General features: G+C 43.7%; 1 protein-coding gene across 1 annotated transcript in view; it reads right to left on the reverse strand.

The window, feature by feature from the left end:
• The window catches only part of LOC120053344 (integrin alpha-11-like), a 42,376-nt gene that overhangs the window by 23,430 nt on the left and 4,804 nt on the right, over positions 1-14,142 (reverse strand). Inside the window, exons 4-10 of the mRNA XM_039000469.1 lie at positions 12,857-13,000; positions 8,063-8,397; positions 7,321-7,487; positions 3,734-3,873; positions 1,722-1,832; positions 1,224-1,309; positions 689-899 (exon numbers count right to left, since the gene is read on the reverse strand). Of these exons, the coding sequence (XP_038856397.1) occupies positions 689-899; positions 1,224-1,309; positions 1,722-1,832; positions 3,734-3,873; positions 7,321-7,487; positions 8,063-8,397; positions 12,857-13,000 (1,194 nt within the window). The remainder of the gene's footprint in view (positions 1-688; positions 900-1,223; positions 1,310-1,721; positions 1,833-3,733; positions 3,874-7,320; positions 7,488-8,062; positions 8,398-12,856; positions 13,001-14,142) is intronic.

Consider the following 14,142-nt stretch of genomic DNA (forward strand, 5'->3'; position numbering starts at 1 on the left):
TGTACTGTTGTCTGCTGTACTGGTGTACTGTTGTCTGCTGTACTGGTGTACTGTTGTCTGCTGTACTGGTGTCTGCTGTACTGGTGTACTGTTGTCTGCTGTACTGGTGTACTGTTGTCTGCTGTACTGGTGTACTGTTGTCTGCTGTACTGGTGTACTGTTGTCTGCTGTATTGGTGTACTGTTGTCTGCTGTATTGGTGTACTGTTGTCTGCTGTATTGGTGTACTGTTGTCTGCTATACTGGTGTACTGTTGTCTGTTGTACTGGTGTACTGTTGTCTGCTGTATTGGTGTACTGTTGTCTGCTGTATTGGTGTACTGTTGTCTGCTGTATTGGTGTACTGTTGTCTGCTATACTGGTGTACTGTTGTCTGCTGTACTGGTGTACTGTTGTCTGCTGTATTGGTGTACTGTTGTCTGCTGTATTGGTGTACTGTTGTCTGCTGTATTGGTGTACTGTTGTCTGCTGTACTGGTGTACTGGTGTCTGCTGTACTGGAGTCTGCTGTACTGGTGTACTGGTGTACTGGTGTACTGTTGTCTGCTATACTGGTGTACTGTTGTCTGCTGTACTGGTGTACTGTTGTCTGCTGTACTGCCATTTATTGGACTGTATTGTTGCACTATAGTCTTTGGGTCCTGGAATAGTGGTCTATAAATCCAATGATGTGTCTACTGTGAATCATCACCTTGACTATGAGACTAGAGAATCGTAGGTTAGGAGTGTAGGTGATGTTGAGGCGGGCTCCGTAGGCGTTTTCTCCCCTGTTCTCCAGACGAACGTCCACCACCATCCTCCTCCTCGATCCCTCCATCACTCGCTCTGACCCCTCCGCCCCTCCTTCGGACAGACGTCGACACATCGCACCCCTGGAGTGGACTGCATTCCCACAGAACTGCCTGTGGGGGAGAGGGGGAGAAAGCAATCAGTTCTGATCTGGGTGTAGTGTAGTGTAGTGTAGTGTAGTGTAGTGTAGTGTAGTGTAGTGTAGTGTAGTGTAGTGTAGTGTAGTGTGGTGTGGTGTGGTGTGGTGTGGTGTGGTGTGGTGTGGTGTGGTGTGGTGTGGTGTGGTGTGGTGTAGTGTAGTGTAGTGTAGTGTAGTGTAGTGTAGTGTAGTGTAGTGTAGTGTAGTGTAGTGTAGTGTAGTGTAGTGTAGTGTGGTGTGGTGTGGTGTGGTGTGGTGTGGTGTGGTGTGGTGTGGTGTGGTGTGTGTTTGCGCTCACCTCCAAGACAGCAGGTCAGTTGTACTCTGTAAGGACAGGCCTGGTATACAGCGGTCGTCCTCATCACAGCCATTCCAGAAGGGAAGCTAGTAGAGCGAGAGATACTCAGTTACAATGACATCCATATCATAGTACGGCAATGCCAAGAGGTCTGGACCTTTATGGCACAGCGAGTACTATGCTTGCCCTGTAAACCATAGTGTCACTGGTTCAAGCCCCTGGATGTTCCCCTTAATCGCTACAATACCACTCATAAGGCTGTAGACTAAGAGCTAAACAAGGAGATGACTGGTTAGTGGTCAGGTCAAGCAGTCATGTGACCCGCTCAAAGCGCTTCCTTTCTTCATCGCTTCCTTGAAGTGATCACTGATTAGACATGACTGGAAGGGTTCCAGCAAATGTTTTTTTAACCTGTCCAGACATTTCTAATCAGTGATTCCATAAGAGCTAAAGAAGTGCTGATTGTCAGGGGTCAAGGGTCAGATGTGTGTGTCTCACCTCAGTCCTGACGGTGGTGGGCCAGGTGTCGTCCAGCGCAGGGCCCTGGTCGGGATGCTGCAGTGCCACCGCCACAGTGAACACGATGGGCCTCTCGTAGTCCGTGGTCTCCTGGATCAACAACACGTGTGGAGGATCAGTGTTAATACAACGGTATCACACCATACATCATGAACCATAACCGTCACAACACACTGAGGAATAGGAAACGTTCTAATGATAGGATAGGAAACGCTATAATGTTAGGATAGAATAGGAAACATTCTAATGATAGGATAGAATAGGAAACATTCTAATGATAGGATAGAATAGGAAACGTTATAATGATAGGATAGAATAGGAAACATTCTAATGATAGGATAGAATAGGAAACGTTATAATGATAGGATAGAATAGGAAACGTTCTAATGATAGGATAGGAAACGTTATAATGATAGGATAGAATAGGAAACATTCTAATGATAGGATAGAATAGGAAACATTCTAATGATAGGATAGGAAACGTTATAATGATAGGATAGAATAGGAAACGTTCTAATGATAGGATAGAATAGGAAACGTTCTAATGATAGGATAGAATAGGAAACGTTATAATGATAGGATAGAATAGGAAACGTTATAATGATAGGATAGGAAATGTTATAATGATAGGATAGAACAGGAAACGTTCTAATGATAGGATAGAATAGGAAACGTTATAATGATAGGATAGAATAGGAAACGTTATAATGATAGGATAGAATAGGAAACGTTCTAATGATAGGATAGAATAGGAAACGTTATAATGATAGGATAGGATAGGAAACGCTATAATGATAGGATAGAATAGGAAACGTTCTAATGATAGGATAGGAAACGCTATAATGATAGGATAGAATAGGAAACGTTCTAATGATAGAATAGGAAACGCTATAATGTTAGGATAGAATAGGAAACGTTCTAATGATAGGATAGGAAACGCTATAATGATAGGATAGAATAGGAAACGTTATAATGATAGGATAGAATAGGAAACGCTATAATGATAGGATAGAATAGGAAGCGTTATAATGATAGGATAGAATAGGAAACGTTATAATGATAGGATAGAATAGGAAACGTTCTAATGATAGGATAGAATAGGAAACGTTCTAATGATAGGATAGAATAGGAAACGTTCTAATGATAGAATAGGAAACGTTATAATGATAGGATAGAATAGGAAACGTTCTAATGATAGAATAGGAAACGTTATAATGATAGGATAGAATAGGAAACGTTATAATGATAGGATAGGAAACGTTATAATGATAGGATAGGAAACGCTATAATGTTAGGATAGAATAGGAAACGTTATAATGATAGGATAGAATAGGAAACGTTATAATGATAGAATAGGAAACGTTCTAATGATAGGATAGAATAGGAAACGTTATAATGATAGGATAGAATAGGAAACGTTATAATGATAGGATAGAATAGGAAACGTTCTAATGATAGGATAGAATAGGAAACGTTATAATGATAGGATAGAATAGGAAACGTTATAATGATAGGATAGAATAGGAAACGTTATAATGATAGGATAGAATAGGAAACGTTATAATGATAGAATAGGAAGCGTTATAATGATAGGATAGAATAGGAAACGTTATAATGATAGGATAGAATAGGAAACGTTATAATGATAGGATAGAATAGGAAACGTTATAATGATAGGATAGAATAGGAAACGCCCCCCCCCCCCCCCCCCCCCCCATTAACATTACACGGGGGAATATTTCAATATTGCTATGCAACTGAATGTCATTAGCATTATGTAATAGCATTATAATATTTACATTTCTAAAAGTCCCAATTATCTAAATCCATGGCTCTGGATAATACCATCTCAAGTCTCTGTCTTACCTTCTGATTGGCTGTATGTAAATGTAGTCATATTGCTTCCACCTATCCAATATTCTCAGATCTACCGGATAGTTTAGAGCCTAGATGTTGATTAGGAATTCAGCTAGAGTTCAGTCAGTGCTCACCATGACATGGAAGTGGATGTGTTGACAGGTCTCCTCTCCAGAAAGCAGGGTCAGGTTTTGAAACAGCAGTTTATCAGGGTCCTCCATTATGGCTCTGGGGTTGAATCGGCGCTCCCCAATGGTGGTGTTGTAAGTGATCGCTGGAGAGATGAAGAAAGAGGGAGCATAAATGTTGGAAACATGTTCTATACTACAGTACTTTATTTTCTATAAAATAATGACCAGAAGCAGCACAGATTACATTACAAAAAAGGAACATGGACAAAAATCCAAGAGCCCCCGTGGAGGAACTGAAACAACGTCTCAGTCGAGGACATGTGAATGAGTGACTACTCCAGAGGTGAGAGAGTTGACTAGACCTCTTGAGCCATATGGCTTTGGAAGTGATTCATTTCCAACCCACACTGTTTAAGAGGCACGTTATTTATTATACCGCGCTTTAGTAGCTTGGGGAAAATACCATCAAATCCAGAGCTAATGCACATTGCCCTACTGAGCATGCCAACTGGAGAGTGCACTGGTCTCCCATACCTCATACCTACTTTCTCCATTATACCATGGCATTGTTGAATTTCTTTCTGATTGGCTTGAAGGGCATTCTAGAGTGTGCATTATTTCCCTATAACGTATGGTATATTTGCACGGTAGAATTCAATGGCTATAGTTCATTCTTACATGTTCTATATTTGAGCTGCTTTTCAAAACCGAAAGTCCAATTGAAAACATTATTGGCATTGTTGAATTCAATTTTCATAATGGCAAGCTAGAACTGATGGTTTGGTTAGCTAAACTAGCAAGTCTGTTTGTTTGGTTACCATGGCAACTACTGTATGTATTAAAGGTGCTAGCTACTTCAGTGGATGTTGAACACATGCTCTTTCCATTTCCAACAGATGCTGCTGAAAGTTGAAGGCGGGTTACCTTAAGCACATTTGGAGATATCTCTTTTCTCAAAGTGTATTCTTCCTTGTACAGTCGAACACAACAGACTTGCAACACCACCAGCAGCAGCAGCACATCTGACAGATGTTACTAGACCAGACATGGTAATGAGGGGAAATCAAATCAATGTGTTCCCACTGTTCAGTGTCCCCTAAATGTCCAACCGTCCCGGCGGAGGACAAGACAACTTTCCGAGGCTTCTTCCTATTGGTTTGGCCCGTCTAACATATTTGACAAAGATGGCGGGAGGTTGGGAGGTCAACCAGAAACATCCACGCCTCAATGCCTCCTTAGCCTGCCTCCTATAGTCCCACACAAGGGGGAAAACCTGAGCCAACAGGCCTCAACCTTTAAAACACATTGTGACCAGAGAGACCTTGTGTCAGAGCTCGGGTGGGCCACTGTCGGTGATTCAACACAGAGCCATGGCAACCGGAAGGGTCTCCAGAGAGACCTTGTGTCAGAGCTCGGGTGGGCCCCTGTCGGTGATTCAACACAGAGCCATGGCAACCGGAACGGTCTCCAGAGAGACCTTGTGTCAGAGCTCGGGTGGGCCCCTGTCGGTGATTCAACACAGAGCCACGGCAACCGGAACGGTCTCCAGAGAGACCTTGTGTCAGAGCTCGGGTGGACCCCTGTCGGTGATTCAACACAGAGCCACGGCAACCGGAGCGGTCTCCAGAGAGACCTTGTGTCAGAGCTCGGGTGGGCCACTGTCGGTGATTCAACACAGAGCCACGGCAACCGGAACGGTCTCCGGAGAGATTCCGGGCTCACGGCAGAAGTGTGGGGTAGCCATGTTGGGTTATCCGCAGCCTGACAACCATCAGCCTGATTATATTGCCACCATAAAAATTCAATGAGTAGAGTGGACAGAATACATACTATTCGGAGGGCAATTTACATACAGAATGCTTGGCTAATTAACAGTCAGAGGCTAGGATAATCCAGATCAGTTCTCATCAGATGTAGCCGTTGGCATAGCATGTCCGTAACCGCTCTGTAGCCTGCAGCATATGTGTTTGGCAGATGGAATGATATCCTAAACTGTCAGTGATAGCGAGGAAACATTTTCCTGTGGCTCTGCTCTGGGGCAAGAAGCCATCACCCTTTCACTTAGTGAGCCAACAACAGAGCGGTCTGACTGACTCAACAACAACCAAGCAGAGACATTGAGCAATACACGTTTGGATCATGATTTCAACTATGAATCTCTGAACTGCATTACTTCTAGTGCTGACTTGATCCTTAGCCAATGTGTAGCAGGCTTGGAAAGGCTAAGCTTTGCTCTAAACATAGAACAGTCTTGGAAAGGCTAAGCATTGCTCTAAACATAGAACAGTCTTGGAAAGGCTAAGCATTGCTCTAAACATAGAACAGTCTTGGAAAGGCTAAGCATTGCTCTAAACATAGAACAGTCTTGGAAAGGCTAAGCATTGCTCTAAACATAGAACAGTCTTGGAAAGGCTAAGCATTGCTCTAAACATAGAACAGTCTTGGAAAGGCTAAGCATTGCTCTAAACATAGAACAGTCTTGGAAAGGCTAAGCATTGCTCTAAACATAGAACAGTCTTGGAAAGGCTAAGCATTGCTCTAAACATAGAACAGTCTTGGAAAGGCTAAGCATTGCTCTAAACATAGAACAGTCTTGGAAAGGCTAAGCATTGCTCTAAACATAGAACTGTCTTGGAAAGGCTAAGCATTGCTCTAAACATAGAACAGTCTTGGAAAGGCTAAGCATTGCTCTAAACATAGAACAGTCTTGGAAAGGCTAAGCATTGCTCTAAACATAGAACAGTCTTGGAAAGGCTAAGCATTGCTCTAAACATAGAACAGTCTTGGAAAGGCTAAGCATTTCTCTAAACATAGAACAGTCTTGGAAAGGCTAAGCATTTCTCTAAACATAGAACAGTCTTGGAAAGGCTAAGCTTTGCTCTAAACATAGAACAGTCTTGGAAAGGCTAAGCATTTCTCTAAACATAGAACAGGCTTGGAAAGGCTAAGCATTGCTCTAAATATAGAACAGTCTTGGAAAGGCTAAGCATTTCTCTAAACATAGAACAGTCTTGGAAAGGCTAAGCATTTCTCTAAACATAGAACAGTCTTGGAAAGGCTAAGCTTTGCTCTAAACATAGAACAGTCTTGGAAAGGCTAAGCATTTCTCTAAACATAGAACAGTCTTAGAAAGGCTAAGCATTGCTCTAAACATAGAACAGTCTTAGAAAGGCTAAGCATTTCTCTAAACATAGAACAGTAGGAGATCAACAGTAGAGTTAATCAAGATGTCAGTTTTGCCTGAAAGACAATGATGTCCTCTGCTGACTGTACAGTGAAGGAACAACAGTGAATAAACTTCTTCCTGAATAGAAAAAAGGCTTTGTGGCTCCACTGGGCTATTACATCCATTAAGATGAATCCAGTTTTATTTGTTTAGTTCTCATCCCCATAAAAGCAGTAAGCTGTGGGCGGCTTCAACAGAACCCATATTATGAGAAGTGCAGAGAAAGAGTTCAGCAACATCAGCAATATCTCACGGTAGTTGGAGTCAATCTGACATCTTTTGCACTGAAGCTGTAATCAGTAGAAGGATGCAGGCTACATTATAGTCTATAACGTGACTTAATTGGTCACTTTTGAACACTCACCCACTTCCTGTGTAGGAGTTATGGCTGTCCGGGCGGTGACGTTTAGACACACTACGGCTGACATGCAGGTCACGTCCTTGCCTCCCCTCTCACAGTCCTTCACAAAGATGTTGATCTTGCTGGGTTCAAACCTGATGTTGGCGTGAATTCGGACGACACTGCGAGACCTGAAGATGAACCATACACAGTGTTATGATCATAAATGTGGTTGATTATATGCTCCACATACATACAGTACCATAGAAACAGTAGAACACTTGTTAATATCTAAGTGACCTAGCAGAGAAACAGTAGAACTCTTGTTAATATCTAAGTGACCTACCAGAGAAACAGTAGAACACTTGTTAATATCTAAGTGACCTAGCAGAGGAACAGTAGAACACTTGTTAATGTCTAAGTGACCTAGCAGAGAAACAGTAGAACACTTGTTAATATCTAAGTGACCTACCAGAGGAACAGTAGAACACTTGTTAATATCTAAGTGACCTACCAGAGGAACAGTAGAACACTTGTTAATATCTAAGTGACCTAGCAGAGGAACAGTAGAACACTTGTTAATGTCTAAGTGACCTAGCAGAGAAACAGTAGAACACTTGTTAATATCTAAGTGACCTACCAGAGGAACAGTAGAACACTTGTTAATATCTAAGTGACCTACCAGAGGAACAGTAGAACACTTGTTAATATCTAAGTGACCTAGCAGAGGAACAGTAGAACACTTGTTAATATCTATGTGACCTACCATAGAAGCACGGCTGCCCCCAGGGAGCCCACGGCCAAGTCCACCAGCCCATCCTCGTCCATGTCCATACTGCCATGGATACTACGGCCAAAGTAGCGCAGGCCACTGGCCATGTCTAACGCAGCTATCCTCTGTTTGTATTTCCGCAGAATCCTGTTGCGTTGGCTGAAGAAGACGTAGATAGCTCCTCTATGGTCGTCCTCCAGCGGGGCCCCCACCACCACGTCGTTGAAGCCGTCCCCGTTCAGGTCAGGGACCGGGGCCAGCGAGGAGCCGAACCGAGCGTTCTGACCACGGTCCTGGATCTCCAACGCTCCCTCCAGAACGAAACGATTCTGAAGAAGGAAATAGGATAGGATGATGTCATTTTGGAATATTTCTGCTACATGGGATAGAGTGTACTGTAGGTAAAGGTTGTGTCATGTGTCATGTGCATGTCTATTCAACTATGTATTTGCCAATGTTTCTCCTATTGGTTGGTAGGATTCTCTTTGTTACTCTGTACTTAAAGAGTCTTTGGTTAAAAAACCTTGAAAAACATATGCACAAGGGGAATTCATCAAAAACAGACGTTGTGGCTAAGGAAATGGAGTTAAGTTCTAAATCTGTTATCTCCTGTGCTGCGGCCGGGTAGCCCCACCCCCCAGGCTTCTGGGATATCTCAGTCATCCATCGATGATCTCCCTCAAATGGACAGTCCTCCATTTATTTACACAACTCATAATGAGACATAGAGACATTGTTGTCTTAAACTTTCCCCTTCAATCTTTACAGAAGCATTCGTTTGTTATTCCAAATTCATTTAGGAAAGTAAACTAAATGTTGGAAGGCTTTGTTTTTGTTTACATAAATAGACCAAAAGTAACTAACAAACAATAACTGGGGAGTTTGAGTTTTGAATTTGAAATCAACTGAAAACCTCAAGCCGCATTGTTTTCGCTCACGCAAGAGGAAGGGTCTAACCCATTTTCTATCCCAAGGGGGAAATATGATTTCCCAAAAACATTGTCAACATGAGGGATGGGTGTTTCATCCGAGTGTCACATGATCAAAGGCAAACAAGGCTTCTGGATGTTTCTTTAGGGATGTTTCTGGGGAACTTTGAGTATTCACAGTGGGTGGAAAGTCAGTCTGAAAATATATGTACCTTAGAATAGAATTAGGTTTCCCCCCAGTCTGGAAAAAGGTACAATCTCTCAGCATTAAGAAAGTATAGGAGCCAAGTATTTTAGGCCGTCATCAGCCATGCACGTTATCACTCTCCAGGCTGTCTCATCTTTCTCCCTAATCTACAGCCTATAGACGTTATCACTCTCCAGGCTGTCTCATCTTTCTCCCTAATCTACAGCCTATAGACGTTATCACTCTCCAGGCTGTCTCATCTTTCTCCCTAATCTACAGCCTATAGACGTTATCACTCTCCAGGCTGTCTCATCTTTCTCCCTAATCTACAGCCTATAGACGTTATCACTCTCCAGGCTGTCTCATCTTTCTCCCTAATCTACAGCCTATAGACGTTATCACTCTCCAGGCTGTCTCATCTTTCTCCCTAATCTACAGCCTATAGACGTTATCACTCTCCAGGCTGTCTCATCTTTCTCCCTAATCTACAGCCTATAGACGTTATCACTCTCCAGGCTGTCTCATCTTTCTCCCTAATCTACAGCCTATAGACGTTATCACTCTCCAGGCTGTCTCATCTTTCTCCCTAATCTACAGCCTATAGACGTTATCACTCTCCAGGCTGTCTCATCTTTCTCCCTAATCTACAGCCTATAGACGTTATCACTCTCCAGGCTGTCTCATCTTTCTCCCTAATCTACAGCCTATAGACGTTATCACTCTCCAGGCTGTCTCATCTTTCTCCCTAATCTACAGCCTATAGACGTTATCACTCTCCAGGCTGTCTCATCTTTCTCCCTAATCTACAGCCTATAGACGTTATCACTCTCCAGGCTGTCTCATCTTTCTCCCTAATCTACAGCCTATAGACGTTATCACTCTCCAGGCTGTCTCATCTTTCTCCCTAATCTACAGCCTATAGACGTTATCACTCTCCAGGCTGTCTCATCTTTCTCCCTAATCTACAGCCTATAGACGTTATCACTCTCCAGGCTGTCTCATCTTTCTCCCTAATCTACAGCCTATAGACGTTATCACTCTCCAGGCTGTCTCATCTTTCTCCCTAATCTACAGCCTATAGACGTTATCACTCTCCAGGCTGTCTCATCTTTCTCCCTAATCTACAGCCTATAGACGTTATCACTCTCCAGGCTGTCTCATCTTTCTCCCTAATCTACAGCCTATAGACGTTATCACTCTCCAGGCTGTCTCATCTTTCTCCCTAATCTACAGCCTATAGACGTTATCACTCTCCAGGCTGTCTCATCTTTCTCCCTAATCTACATCCTATAGACGTTATCACTCTCCAGGCTGTCTCATCTTTCTCCCTAATCTACAGCCTATAGACGTTATCACTCTCCAGGCTGTCTCATCTTTCTCCCTAATCTACAGCCTATAGACGTTATCACTCTCCAGGCTGTCTCATCTTTCTCCCTAATCTACAGCCTATAGACGTTATCACTCTCCAGGCTGTCTCATCTTTCTCCCTAATCTACAGCCTATAGACGTTATCACTCTCCAGGCTGTCTCATCTTTCTCCCTAATCTACAGCCTATAGACGTTATCACTCTCCAGGCTGTCTCATCTTTCTCCCTAATCTACAGCCTATAGACGTTATCACTCTCCAGGCTGTCTCATCTTTCTCCCTAATCTACAGCCTATAGACGTTATCACTCTCCAGGCTGTCTCATCTTTCTCCCTAATCTACAGCCTATAGACGTTATCACTCTCCAGGCTGTCTCATCTTTCTCCCTAATCTACAGCCTATAGACGTTATCACTCTCCAGGCTGTCTCATCTTTCTCCCTAATCTACAGCCTATGGACGGCTGAAACCTTAGATCACTTGTTTTTTTCAGTTGTCTTTTTAAAGGAAAGAGGAGGACAGGGTGCCGTGCTACTGTGTGTGTGTGTGTGTGTGTGTGTGTGTGTGTGTGTGTGTGTGTGTGTGTGTGTGTGTGTGTGTGTGTGTGTGTGTGTGTGTGTGTGTGTGTGTGTGTGTGTGTGTGTGTGTGTGTGTGTGTGTGTGTGTGAGCAAGCGAGAGAGGGGGGAGGATCATATTCAGTGGGGAACATTTGAAACATATGGTGATTTGTGGTGAGGTGGTGAGACCATCACAGTCATTCCACAGTGGCCTATGGGGGCTTATTGGTAGAATGGAAGGCCACCTCTCTGTCACTTATTTTGAACCTAAACATTCAATTGCTTTTAGACACAACACCCCTTTTGTGTCCTTAGTTGGGGGATCCCTTGTCTTTTTTTCTTGTTTGGGGAACCCTAATGATCAAGCCCTTATCAGTCCACAGGTCCCCCTCATAATATAATATAATGAGAGAGAGAGACCCACAGAGTGAGAGACACACAGAGTGAGAGACACACAGAGTGAGAGACACACAGAGTGAGAGACACACAGAGTGAGAGACACACAGAGTGAGACACACAGAGTGAGAGACACAGAGTGAGAGACACAGAGTGAGAGACACAGAGTGAGAGACACCGAGTGAGAGACACAGAGTGAGAGAGAGACACAGTGAGAGAGAGACACACAGAGAGAGAGAGACACAGAGAGAGAGAGACACAGAGTGAGAGAGAGACACAGAGAGAGAGAGACACAGAGAGAGAGAGACACAGAGTGAGAGAGAAAGACACAGAGAGAGAGAGAGACACAGAGTGAGAGAGACACAGAGTGAGAGACACACAGAGTGAGAGACACACAGAGAGAGAGAGACACAGAGTGAGAGAGAGAGACACAGAGTGAGAGAGAGAGACACAGAGTGAGAGAGAGAGACACAGAGAGAGAGAGACACAGAGTGAGAGAGAGAGACACAGAGAGAGAGAGACACAGAGTGAGAGAGAGAGACACAGAGAGAGAGAGACACAGAGAGAGAGAGACACAGAGAGAGAGAGACACAGAGTGAGAGAGACACAGAGAGAGACACAGAGTGAGAGAGAGAGACACAGAGTGAGAGAGAGAGACACAGAGTGAGAGAGACACAGAGAGAGAGAGACACAGAGAGAGAGAGACACAGAGAGAGAGAGACACAGAGTGAGAGAGAGAGAGTCTCAAAACTACAGGAATTCCTCTGCAGTCATTTCCACCTATTAAGAAGCCCCCTTTCTTCTCCAAATAACAGGCTGTTAATTCTAAGTTTGAAGTAGCAAATGCTTTCCTACTGAGTCCACGGTGCACTTGTACACTAACCAACGAAGACTCTAATGAAGATGGCGTGCTGGCGCAGGGAGGGAGGCTGTTCATTTCATCTGTGTGACAGCAGGTGCCCAAAGTCTGGTAGACTGTTGATGTTGTGCCAGTGGGTTAACTAACCCTAATCAAGGCTCTGGAAGGTCTGGTCTCTGGTCTGATGTGTTATAATGTAAATACAAGGCATAGGGATAGTTTGGCTCTATGTGTTCTGATCGAGGTGTTTCTGTGCTGACCTGCTTTTAAGTGTGTTTGGTAACGGGATCTGGGGCGTGTGTGTAAGTGAGTGTGTATGTGTGCACACGAGTGTGACGTGTGTGTGTGTGAGCATTCGTACATCTGTGTGTGTGTGTGTGTGTGTGTGTGTGTGTGTGTGTGTGTGTGTGTGTGTGTGTGTGTGTGTGTGTGTGTGTGTGTGTGTGTGTGTGTGTGTGTGTGTGTGTGTGTGTGCGTGTGTGCATGCCCACCCACCAGCTCAGTCACTCTGTAGATGTACACCTTGCCCTTCTCCCAGCCTCCACTGAAGAACATGGGCGCTGCCACCAGTAGGTTGTCTGTTACTCCGTCACCATCTATATCCACCGGGGAGATCTCACTCCCATAGTACGACCCAATCTGAAATATAACCACACAACCAATCAGCACCCTGGATCAACAACAATAATATCATCGTCTGGTTATTTAGACACTTTCCTCCAGAGTAAACACAGTGTATTTCATACTCAGTAGATGTGGCCCATGTGGGAATGGAACCCATTACTCCAGCTGGCACATCAGGCTCTAAAAGCACCATGCTAACCAACTGAGATCATTAAGATCCCCACAGTCACCACGTTCTTCACACGTCCTTCACACATCCTTCACACGTCCTTCACATGTTTTTCACACATCCTTCACCACATCCTTCACACGTGTCTTGACCACATCATTAAAACCCCCCAGCAAACGTCATTAGCGTTCATTAGCATAGCATTCCAGTCATCATCATCGTTCAGCTAACAGACCCAGATGTTTCCCCATAGAGGCTAATTGGCTCTGCAAAACAACCCAGCCTTTTATCTCAACGCAACAACCAGACCTGGGTTCAGATGCCATTTGAACTTTTCAAACACGTTTAACGTTTTCTTTAGCCTATCTGGACTGCCAATGATTTACACTTTTGGAACTATTCCATTGGTTCCATTGCATCAGGCGAGCTCAGTCAAGCCCAGCTATAGTCTTTGAAATGATGTCAAATAGTATTTGAACCCAGGTCTGTTCCTCTCAATGAGTGTTGTTATGGATCTCTCTGCCTCTTGTCTTTAGTATCCTCTTAGCTGGTGTTGTTATGTATCTCTCTGCCTCTTGTCTTTAGTATCCTCTTAGCTGGTGTTGTTATGGATCTCTCTGCCTCTTGTCTTTAGTATCCTCTTAGCTGGTGTTGTTATGGATCTCTCTGCCTCTTGTCTTTAGTATCCTCTTAGCTGGTGTTGTTATGGATCTCTCTGCCTCTGGTCTTTAGTATCCTCTTAGCTGGTGTTGTTATGGATCTCTCTGACTCTTGTCTTTAGTATCCTCTTAGCTGGTGTTGTTATGGATCTCTCTGCCTCTTGTCTTTAGTATCCTCTTAGCTGGTGTTGTTATGGATCTCTCTGCCTCTTGTCTTTAGTATCCTCTTAGCTGGTGTTGTTATGTATCTCTCTGCCTCTTGTCTTTAGTATCCTCTTAGCTGGTGTTGTTATGGATCTCTCTGCCTCTTGTCTTTAGTATCCTCTTAG

This window comes from Salvelinus namaycush, chromosome 1 (genome assembly GCF_016432855.1).
Source record: "Salvelinus namaycush isolate Seneca chromosome 1, SaNama_1.0, whole genome shotgun sequence".
NCBI classification, from domain to species: Eukaryota; Metazoa; Chordata; class Actinopteri; order Salmoniformes; family Salmonidae; genus Salvelinus; species Salvelinus namaycush.